Source organism: Phaseolus vulgaris, chromosome 8 (assembly GCF_000499845.2).
Source record: "Phaseolus vulgaris cultivar G19833 chromosome 8, P. vulgaris v2.0, whole genome shotgun sequence".
Lineage (NCBI taxonomy): Eukaryota > Viridiplantae > Streptophyta > Magnoliopsida > Fabales > Fabaceae > Phaseolus > Phaseolus vulgaris.
Window position 1 is genome coordinate 25,189,284 of NC_023752.2, and position 11,821 is coordinate 25,201,104.

The 11,821-nt window shown below is 41.8% G+C and overlaps 1 protein-coding gene across 1 annotated transcript; it reads left to right on the top strand.

The window, feature by feature from the left end:
* Positions 1 to 10,267: 10,267 nt before the first annotated feature.
* Positions 10,268 to 11,032, top strand: LOC137824814 (uncharacterized). Its single transcript, XM_068630492.1, has one exon. It carries the CDS (start codon positions 10,268 to 10,270, stop codon positions 11,030 to 11,032), a length of 765 nt encoding a protein of 254 aa, XP_068486593.1.
* The last annotated feature ends 789 nt before the right edge of the window (positions 11,033 to 11,821 follow it).

Consider the following 11,821-nt stretch of genomic DNA (forward strand, 5'->3'; position numbering starts at 1 on the left):
CGTAACGCTCTCGCTGGGAACCTCAGTCCCAGCTTAACTGCGTGTAACATGAGACCCCGATGACCATGCACTCGATGACTGATCGGTGCTCTCTTGCTTCTCGCGTTCTGCCCCCAGGTTTTCATCTGGGAACTGATCTGTCGGTGACCGCTTGGTTACTGACCACCGATCACCGTTCTAGGTGATCTGTCCCCTGACTTCTCTGCCGACTGATCTATCGGTGGCCACTTGGCTAATGACCACCGATCACCTCTTTGGATGACCTCTGATCACCGTTCTAGGTGATCTGCTCCCTGATCTCTCTGTCACCCGGTCCACGTGTCACCCTACGAGTGGCCCACGTGATTATCTTCTGCTGACGTCATCAACTACCGATGACCGACCGGATCACAAGCCCCTCAGTCTCGAGCAGTGAACTCGTTCTCCGCAAAAAGACTAAGTGGTCGCGCCCTCGGTCCACGTGGCAAGTTGATGTGATTCCAATAGCCACATAGAACAAGATTCTTGACACTTTGAGGAATCACCTTGAGCTGGAAAATGTAGAGGCACTTTCTTAGAAGTTGGATCATAGTTCTAAGATCAAGAACTCACCAAAACAAGTACCAAATCCCAAACTCATTTGGATGAACCAAATATTGTCAAATTGAATCAACAAGGGAGAAGGCAAAGAACAAACCGAACAGAAATTGAAACTTAAACAAAAGAACCGAACAGATTTAAGAACAAAAAGAAAATAGATGCTGGAAAAAGGAATAGCCGAACCAAAAACATGCTCAAGAACACAAGACAACAAGAGTAATTGAAAGAGAAGAAAGGAAGGAGAAGAGAATGCTCATGAAGATGGAGGAATGGTTGGATGATCACGCCACTAGAAGAATGGATGCTCCTAGATGAGTGTGGAAGCCGCCACTTGAGGAAACCATGGTCCTTCAAGATAAGACTAGAGAAGAAGCTCAAAGCTCTCCAAATGCTCACTCCAATTTTGAGTATAGTTTCTTTAGATAAAATTCAAATCTGAATTGTGAATGACCTAAGCCCTCCTTTTATAGGAGCAAGGGCTGGTCATGAAGCTTACAAAACAAGCTAACCAAAAGTCCCTTGCATGCTACTCACTTCTAGCACCTAAAGTGAAGCATGAAGAGTCACCTTCTAGAAAATTCTAAACTAATGCCTAAAGATGCTTTTACAAAAGAGGTATCTAAGGTTTCCCTCTAAGCACCTTTCCTAAAAACTATGTATTTAAACATTCTATATTATTTACAAATTTATAAAAGAAACTATAAAGAGAGATATTTAAATGAAGCCTATTCTTGAAAGCTTGTAGACTTCTTTGGCTTTATGGCTTGATCCTCTCTTTATTTTATGTCTTCTTTTTAATTTTGAAAAGACTAGAAGGAAGAACTTCAAATGTGTAGGTGAATGACCTCTCCCTTCATTAATAAAAGCCTTCTTTATTTGATTCTCATCATACTCCTCGAGTTGGAGAGAATTCGTCCACGAATTCTGAATCCCTGCATATAACAAAGTCAGTTTAGTTTTACAAGTAAAAGTGGAAGAAAAAGGCAAACATGACTTAGTTTTTGTAAACAATGGGATTTCAGAAAAGGAGGTTCTATAAATCGACCAAGTTGGAAAAATTTGTTTGGGAATGATGATATCTTTTGGAAAAAGGCCTCTTAAGTGGTGAAAACCATTAGGAGGTATGAAATCATCCCTAACACTTTTTAACCAAGATGGTGTTGAAATAGAAACCTTGGGTAATGAAAAAGATAAGGAAGGAAAACACCTTGGAGGTGAAAGGATAAGACTCATGTCAACTTGGCTTTCTTTGTCTTTTTCATTTTTACGTGAGGGAGGTGGGTGAGGTAGGTCTTGTTTTACCTTGTTTGTCATTAAGGTTTTTTGTGGACAATGAAGAGCTATGTGCCCAAAACCTAAACATTTAAAACATTTTATATTGGAAGTTTTGGTAGGTGACTTAGGAGTAGAAGAATTTGTAGTAGAAACTTGTTTTGTAGACGTGGTTTTCAAAAGATATAATTCCATCTTGATGGCTATGCGAAGCACTTGCTTCAAAGAAGAGTACTCATTTAATTCTATAAATTCTCTAATATCTCTTCTTAAACCACGGACAAACCATTTTATCTTTGACTTTTCATTAGCATGCATATTCATTTTAGTCAAAGTGGTTTCAAAATCTTTAAAGTATTCATCTACCATCCTATGTCCTTGAGGAAGCCTTTGGAACTTCAACAAGTGTTCCTTCCTAGAATGAGGAATAAACCTCGCGCGCATATACTCTTTCAAAGTATTCCAAGAAACCACGGGAGGTTTCTTGCGATACATAATGTCCATTACAATTGTACGCCACCATTCTTTGGCATAATCACTAAATTCTAAGGTGGCTAGCTTATATTTGTGCTCATCAAGGATCTTATGGGTCTCAAATATTTGTTCACACTTAGCCTCCCAATCTAAATATACATTAGGATCACTAGAGCCATTGAAACAAGGAAGCTGGACCGAAGGTAGCCTAGCCTTTGCATTTCGGTAGTAGCCATCTTCACGTTTATCTTCATGAGCATGAGATGGTCTAAATCCATGAAAGTTGGGTTGAGGTCTCCTTCTTCTATGATCTTCTTCACGTCCATGATCATTGGAAGAGCCTCTTGATGAAGGTCTATGATGATGATGCTCTCCATGAATAGAATGAGAAGACCTAGCTTGCTTCATTTCAAGTCTTTGTAATCTTTCCTCCAACTTTCTTATAGCTTCATCATTGAGATTAATGGTTCGTTTTGCCTTTTTTAATTCATCAAGAGCAGCAGCTTTGCTAGAAGAATGCTGTTTGGAAGAACCACTGCTGTAATATGAAGCCATGTATAAAAGAAAACAGCAAACAACAAAACAGCAAACAAAGTTAAGAAAACAAAGTTAGCAAAAAGTAATTTGGTAGCAAACTGCCGAAGTGAATTTGGCTTGACAAGAAGTCACTCTCAAAGAAATAATGTCCCTGCACCAATCTGATCTTGAGGTCTTGGAATCCTCAAATGAAAGATGTCAAAGCAAGGCACACCAATCTCAAAGCCAACCACAACAAAACCAATGAAGCAATAAAGACAAACAAGAAAAGGTATAAGCAATGAAAGGCTATAACAAAAGGAAAACTAGATGTATGACAAACTCAAAGATTAATGAATAAAGACAAGCAAGAAAATAAGGAACTCAATGAAAAAGTAGGCACACAAAAGAATACCTAAAGAAAAGCACTAGAGTAGATGAAGAAAACAAAAACAAGCTACTGGAAAATATTTTTTATGCAAACTGTGTTTGATGTTCACTGATTTAACTGGAATGATATAGAGCGAACTGGATTATGAAATTTAAACCACAGAAACTTCAAGATGTTAACTCAATAATGGCACTGGAATTACTTAAAAACAGTAAGCCAATTAATTGAGATAAATTTTTCAAAATCGCTGCCAGATTACCGTATTTTTTTCGGCAGAATTGTACACTTTTTGTATTTTATTTATCATTTTTTGTGTACTTTGAATTTTTGAGTACTTCTTTTTTCTATGCTTTTATAACACTTTGAAGAACAAAAATCCAGAATTTCAGAATTTTCCAGTGAGTAAATCAATTGCAATAAGGAAAAACAGTAAGCACGTTTTCAGAAAACAGAGGAATCCTAACAGGAATGAAAAACAGAATTAAGAACTAGCAAAGACATAATGGAAAATGATGTATAGGAACTTGTATAGGTCTAAAATACAAGTATGAACTCAATTCTAAAACAGAAAATGCACAAAGGATCAAGATACAAATGCAGAAAACTGTATTACACCAAAGCAAGAAACAAAAAATGCAATAAAAGTACTACAAGAAGTGATGACATTCTTGGAAAAACATGACTATGACAAAACTTGTATGGATTCAAAAAGGAAAAAACACAAACACTTGGTAGGCACAATTAAGAAAACAGCAAGAATACTCAATTATAATCCTAAAAACAGAAAAGAAACAACAAGAAGATAGAGCTCTTGAATTAAAAGTGCAACACAACTCAAAATTAAACAAGAACAAACCTAAGACTCATGATACCACATGATGTGATTCCAATAGCCACATAGAACAAGATTCTTGACACTTTGAGGAATCACCTTGAGCTGGAAAATGTAGAGGCACTTTCTTAGAAGTTGGATCATAGTTCTAAGATCAAGAACTCACCAAAACAAGTACCAAATCCCAAACTCATTTGGATGAACCAAATATTGTCAAATTGAATCAACAAGGGAGAAGGCAAAGAACAAACCGAACAGAAATTGAAACTTAAACAAAAGAACCGAACAGATTTAAGAACAAAAAGAAAATAGATGCTGGAAAAAGGAATAGCCGAACCAAAAACATGCTCAAGAACACAAGACAACAAGAGTAATTGAAAGAGAAGAAAGGAAGGAGAAGAGAATGCTCATGAAGATGGAGGAATGGTTGGATGATCACGCCACTAGAAGAATGGATGCTCCTAGATGAGTGTGGAAGCCGCCACTTGAGGAAACCATGGTCCTTCAAGATAAGACTAGAGAAGAAGCTCAAAGCTCTCCAAATGCTCACTCCAATTTTGAGTATAGTTTCTTTAGATAAAATTCAAATCTGAATTGTGAATGACCTAAGCCCTCCTTTTATAGGAGCAAGGGCTGGTCATGAAGCTTACAAAACAAGCTAACCAAAAGTCCCTTGCATGCTACTCACTTCTAGCACCTAAAGTGAAGCATGAAGAGTCACCTTCTAGAAAATTCTAAACTAATGCCTAAAGATGCTTTTACAAAAGAGGTATCTAAGGTTTCCCTCTAAGCACCTTTCCTAAAAACTATGTATTTAAACATTCTATATTATTTACAAATTTATAAAAGAAACTATAAAGAGAGATATTTAAATGAAGCCTATTCTTGAAAGCTTGTAGACTTCTTTGGCTTTATGGCTTGATCCTCTCTTTATTTTATGTCTTCTTTTTAATTTTGAAAAGACTAGAAGGAAGAACTTCAAATGTGTAGGTGAATGACCTCTCCCTTCATTAATAAAAGCCTTCTTTATTTGATTCTCATCATACTCCTCGAGTTGGAGAGAATTCGTCCACGAATTCTGAATCCCTGCATATAACAAAGTCAGTTTAGTTTTACAAGTAAAAGTGGAAGAAAAAGGCAAACATGACTTAGTTTTTGTAAACAATGGGATTTCAGAAAAGGAGGTTCTATAAATCGACCAAGTTGGAAAAATTTGTTTGGGAATGATGATATCTTTTGGAAAAAGGCCTCTTAAGTGGTGAAAACCATTAGGAGGTATGAAATCATCCCTAACACTTTTTAACCAAGATGGTGTTGAAATAGAAACCTTGGGTAATGAAAAAGATAAGGAAGGAAAACACCTTGGAGGTGAAAGGATAAGACTCATGTCAACTTGGCTTTCTTTGTCTTTTTCATTTTTACGTGAGGGAGGTGGGTGAGGTAGGTCTTGTTTTACCTTGTTTGTCATTAAGGTTTTTTGTGGACAATGAAGAGCTATGTGCCCAAAACCTAAACATTTAAAACATTTTATATTGGAAGTTTTGGTAGGTGACTTAGGAGTAGAAGAATTTGTAGTAGAAACTTGTTTTGTAGACGTGGTTTTCAAAAGATATAATTCCATCTTGATGGCTATGCGAAGCACTTGCTTCAAAGAAGAGTACTCATTTAATTCTATAAATTCTCTAATATCTCTTCTTAAACCACGGACAAACCATTTTATCTTTGACTTTTCATTAGCATGCATATTCATAGAAGTGGGGCCACATCACGTGCTACCTCACGTGCTGCCCTTTAACGTTATGACTACCTCCCTTAATCTCGCGACACGTGGGCGCATCAACGGTCAGCGTGGAGTGTCGCTAGCGCTTCCCTTCTTTTCAAATAGGCGCGCGCCTTTACTGTTTCTTCATCTTCTTCAATCAACTCCCAAACTCTCTGCGAATCCCCTCTCTGCGCTTCCACCTTTCTTCCAGCTTTCTACCTTCAGAACTTTCGCGATCATTCAAAGGTATGGTTTTTCTTCTTTCTTGGTCCATTCAGGTTCTTTTCATCGATTGCATTCGTCCCTTTCATCATCATGCATCCATCTTCTCCGTTATTCCTCTTCTCGACCCACGCTAGGGTTTTCGCATTCTTCACTCCGCTCTCTGCTTCTCCCTCTTCCTCTTCCCACCTGGACCTTTCTTTCTCCTTCCCCTCCTCTGTTTTTCACCGAACTATTCATCATTCCCTCTCCTTCCATTCATTCTGACTTTTCACTTTTTGATGGAGATCAAGCTCAAGAGAACATGGAGGCCACTCATCAAGCTCAAGAAGAGGTGGAGGCACAAGCAAGGCATCAAACACAAGCAAGGCAAAATAAATATTGTGGCGGATGCTCTTTCTAGAAGATACACCTTGCTAAATCTTTTAACCTCTCAATATCTTGGTTTTGATCACATTAAGGAACTTTATCATGATGACCTTGATTTTTCTCCCATCTATCAAGAGTGTCTTAAAGGAGGACACAAAGACTTTTTTATTCAAGATGGCTTTCTTTTTAAAGGAAAACGTCTTTGTGTTCCCCAATGCTCTATTAGATTATCTCTTGTTAGAGAAGCTCATGAGGGGGGTTTAATGGGACATTTTGGGGTTGCTAAAACTTTGGATGTGTTGCATGAACATTTCTTTTGGCCTCATATGCATAAACATGTTCATAGTTTGTGTGATAAATGCATAGCTTGCCGCAAAGCTAAGTCTAAAATGCATCCCCATGGTCTTTATACTCCTCTTCCTATCCCTTCAATGCCTTGGGTAGATATATCTATGGATTTCATCTTAGGCTTACCCAAGACATCAAAGGGAAAGGACTCCATTTTTGTGGTAGTGGATCGTTTTTCAAAGATGGCTCATTTTATTCCTTGCCACAAAGTGGATGATGCATGCCACATTGCAAACCTCTTCTTCCAAGAAGTGGTTCGCTTGCATGGGATTCCTAGGTCTATAGTGTCCGATAGAGATCCTAAGTTCTTGAGTCACTTTTGGAAGACCTTGTGGGGCAAGCTTGGAACTAAGCTTTTATTTTCTACCACTTGCCACCCACAAACTGATGGTCAAACCGAGGTGGTGAATAGAACTTTGGGACAACTATTGAGATGCTTTATTTCGGGGAATCCTAGAGTGTGGGAGAATTTACTACCCCATGTTGAGTTTGCATATAACCGAGTAGTAAATTCTACCACCTCCCATTCTCCTTTTGAGGTGGTCTATGGGTTTAATCCCCTAACACCTCTTGATCTTCTTCCTATTCCCCTTCTTGAAGATGTCTTGTGCAAAGATGGGGATGAAAAAGCTTCTTTTGTGAAAACTTTGCATAAAGACATCAAGAAGAGAATTGAGAAGAAGGTTGGCAAGTATGCTGAACTTGCCAATAAAAGGAGAAAAGCATTGTTGTTTGATGAGGGCGATTGGGTTTGGCTTCACTTGAGGAAGGATCGTTTTCCTACTCAAAGGAAGTCCAAACTAATGCCTCGAGGGGATGGACCTTTCCAAGTCCTCAAGAGGATTAATGACAATGCTTATGAGTTAGATATGCCTGATACATTCTTAGGTAGTCATACTTTTAATGTCAGCGATCTAACTCCTTTTTCTGTAGGTCTCCAGAATTCGTGGTCGAATTCTCTCCAACTCGGGGAGTATGATGGAGATCAAGCTCAAGAGAACATGGAGGCCACTCATCAAGCTCAAGAAGAGGTGGAGGCACAAATGGAGGACGCCCATGGAGGTCAAAGTCCACCTCAAAGGATTACAAGAAGCATGTTCAAAGCTTTGGGAGCTAGAGGACATTTATTTTCTCTTTTTGTAGTTTCTTTAGTTAAAGGTGCTTAGAGGGAAACTTTAGAAACCTCTTTTGTTATAGCATCTTTTAGGTTTTAGTTAGGAGTTTTAGGGGGGTGTATTAGTAGATAGGTGTAGGAGTAGAATAGGGGGTGCCAAAGTGAAGGAAAGGATCACACCTTCCTTGCTTTGCAAATAAGCGCCGGTTCTAGATTGATTTGGGAGGGAATTTTGAATTGTTTTAGCTTTCATTTTCAGCACCTTAGGCTATAAATAGAGGTGCCTTCCTTGTAAAATTCAGATTTGAATTTATCTAAAGAAACTATACTCAAAATTGGAGTGAGCATTTGGAGAGCTTTTGAGCCTTCTACTCTAGTCTTATCTTGAAGGACCATGGTTTCCTCAAGTGGCGGCTTGCACACTCATCTAGGAGCATCCATACTTCTAGTGGCGTGATCATCCAACCATTCTTCCATCTTCATGAGCATTCTCTTCTCCTTCCTTTCTTCTTTTTCAATTGTTCATGTTGCCTTGTGTTTTTGATTTGTTTTGGTTCGGCTATTCCATTTTCCAGCACCTATGTTCTGTTTTTGTTTTTAATTCCTTTTATGTTCGGTTCATATGTTTTCTTGCCTAATTCTGTTCGGTCAATCCATTTTATAATTCCTTTGTTGATTCAATTTGACAATATTTGGTTCAACCAAATGAGTTTGGGATTTGGTACTTGTTATTGGTGAGTTCTTGACTTAGAACCATGATCCAACTCTAAGAAAGTGCCTCTTTATTTTCCAGCTCAAGGTGATTCCTAAAAATGTCAAGAATCTTGTTCTATGTGGCTATTGGAATCACATCACTTTTCCTCCACTGCTGCTATCTATCAATGGCTCGCTTGAAACAAACCGCTCGAATCATCGCCTCGTCTTCTGGTGCACAGCCTTCCGCAAGTGCTCCAGCTCCACCACCACCCGTTGCAACCTCCTACCACGACAACGCCAGGGTCTATGACTGGGCTCCCCTGGCGTTGCTCGCCGAAACCTCTACCTTATTGCCGCAGGGGCACCTAAAATCCCTCCTGAGCAGCGACCCGGATGAGCCCTCTTGCGCCATCGATGGGGAAAATGACTTCAACATCCGCGTCTGCATTCCTCTTCGAGGGATGCCCATCTGCGCGGACGATAGGGCCACCAATGGGGTGCCCTTCACCTTCGTCTACTCCGCCATCTTCAAGAGGTTGAAGTTGCGCCTGCCCTTCACCTTTTTCGAGAAGGAGGTGATGATGGAGCTGAACGTCGCACCCTGCCAACTCCATCCAAATGCCTGGGCTTTCATCCAGGCATTTGAAATTCTCTGCAATTACTTCGGGCATAACGCCTCCGTGGATGTGTTCCTCTACTTCTTCGAGGCGAAGAACCCTGGGGACAGGTCCTGGGTTAGTCTGAATGGGGTTGCTGGACGGGTGCTCTTGGGCCTGTATCAGCAATCCTTCAAAGATTGGAAAGGCAGGTTCTACATGATATCTGCCACCCTACAAAGTCCAACCTTGCTCGAGGGGTACCCCCTCTACTGGGTTCCTGGGGTTGAGTTCAAGAAACCCCGGGATCTCGAAGCCATGGCCCCCTACGAGCGCGAGCTATGTGGGCTGTTCCTGGGGGCCAAGTACAACTCTGCTCTTCTCATCAAACATGAGTTTGATGTGTTGGCTTTGAAAAAATACATAGGTAGGCTCTCCTTCTTTCACCTCTTGGGATACTTGCACATTCCCATGCATGCTTACATACATTTTGACTCACTTGCATAACTATGCCATCTAACTCTTCTTTTTTCATTCGATGTAGTTACGATGTCAGGGAAGGAAAGGAGGAAAGCTTTGCTGGAGCTTGCCAGACTCCAGGGGGCCAAAGGGACCGGCTCCTCTTCTTCCACCACCGATCCTATCGCAGCTCCTCCTCTCTCGGTCGCGCCAGCTGAAGGCCCCGAGCCAGGAAGGAAAAGAAGGAAGCTGGTGAAGGCCTTTCCTTCATCTGCTGCTGCTGCTCCTGCTCCTTCAACCGAAGAGGAGAGCTCTGGCTCTCCTCTCGTTCACCGCAAAAGGAAACTTCCAACGGTTGGGGGGGCCTCATCTCTTTAGCCTGGGGAGATTGAGGCAGTGCAGGTAGAGGAAGGTTCACCCTCGCCCCCCTCTATTCAACCTGCCCCAGTGCCAACGTGCTTTCCCTCTCCCCAACAACTGCCATCCCCAATTCCCCGATCGCTATCTCCTCCCCCAGCAGGCCAACCACTTGGTCAATCCACTCCACCTGCTGGGGGCGATTCTGCTCGCTCGGGGGATCTCCCGGGACCTCTCGTGTCGCCACCACCACTGCCAACCTCCGCCGCTACCGCTGAAGATGGGGGGGGCCAGCTCTCGACCAAGCAGCTCTGGAGCAACCAATGAGAACTTTAGCCGAGTCATTGCTCTGGTTCGACAGGTCATTCGCAGCCGGGAGCTCATCGAGTGGAACGGGGAGGAGGTGGACATGCACCTGGCGAAGCAGATAGTGCTTTCCCTGGAGTTTTCCACCCAGTACCGCAAGCAGCTAATCATGGAGAAAAAGATCAAGGAGCTTGAGCTTGACAAGGAGTCACTGCAAAGTGACTTTGAGGCTGCCCAAGGATCCGTAGAGCTGATGAGGGGTATGGTGGAGAAAACCAGGGGAGAGTACATAGCGCAGGTCCAAGAGACCATCAAGACTGAGATCTTGATGGGGCAAGCCATCAATGTCTTGGACTACGAGGTGGTGGAGTTGCGGGGCAAGGTGACCCACCTGGAGGCCGAGACTTCCTCCCTACGCAAACTGAACTCACAACTGGCGGGGGATCTTGAGTCTGCCAGGGAAACGGCCACTACTGGGGAGAAGAAGCTTGAGGAGGCGGTGAGCAAGCTGTCCGAGGCAAAGGGCCTATTGGAAGAAGCTACTTCTTCCATTGCTTCCCTTACCACCGAGAAGAATGCTGCAGAGGCCTCCAAGCAAAAGCTCGAAGTGGAGAACGCTGACCTTATGGGCGTGGGCGTGAAGCCCTTGCTGATGGGTTCGAGCTTGCACTCGAGCAGATCAAATGCGTTCTTCCGGATCTGGACCTCTCCCAGTTCAGCATCTATCACAAAGTGGTAGATGGAAAACTCATCCCTCCTCCTTGAGCTCTTTCTCTTCCTTGTAATTTTACACTTTTGCACAATTTGTTGCACTTGGAACTTGTATAAACTTTGTTGCGTAATATATACTAGTTTCAGCCGGATATCTTTCTCTTCGCATTTTCTTAAGCTTTATCTTTCTCTTTGCACACGACTAACTGTTAGCTAACTTAGGTTTAGCGCGATCTTGTACTCTTTGATCTTGGCCTCTACTTGATCACGACTAGCTACTCCCTTAGCTTTGTATTTAACGGTTCTTGTGCATAGCTTTGTACTGGGCGACTGTCTAGGCGTAGTCTGTCTGCCTCAACTCGTTGTGTAAGAATTTGTTTGGAAAAGTTTCCTTCGACAAGGCAAGACTGATCAGTCGTCGTTCTTCAAGAAGCGTACCCACCAACAACTCATCAGTCATCGTTCTTCGGGCAGCGTACCCACCGACAACTCATCAGTCATCGTTCTTCATACTTCACTTTGCTTCTTTGTCGCTCTAGCGCTAAGTGCATAGAGGACATCGATCGTCAGAGGTGATACCTTGTTTGGCGAAATTTGCTCAACTGCGTGAACTCAGCAATACTGGAACTTGACCCTCCATGTACCGCTTTTAACTCGAGCAAATTGTTTAACCTTATAACAAACTTGGCAAACTGTTAACTCAAAGTAAACTTGAGCAACTATCAACTCTTCGGCGATGACGTTCAATAAAACTTGTGAACTTAGTGCAACAAATCTTAACAAAAAATCGCTTACTGGGCAGCAGGTTCTGACTCAA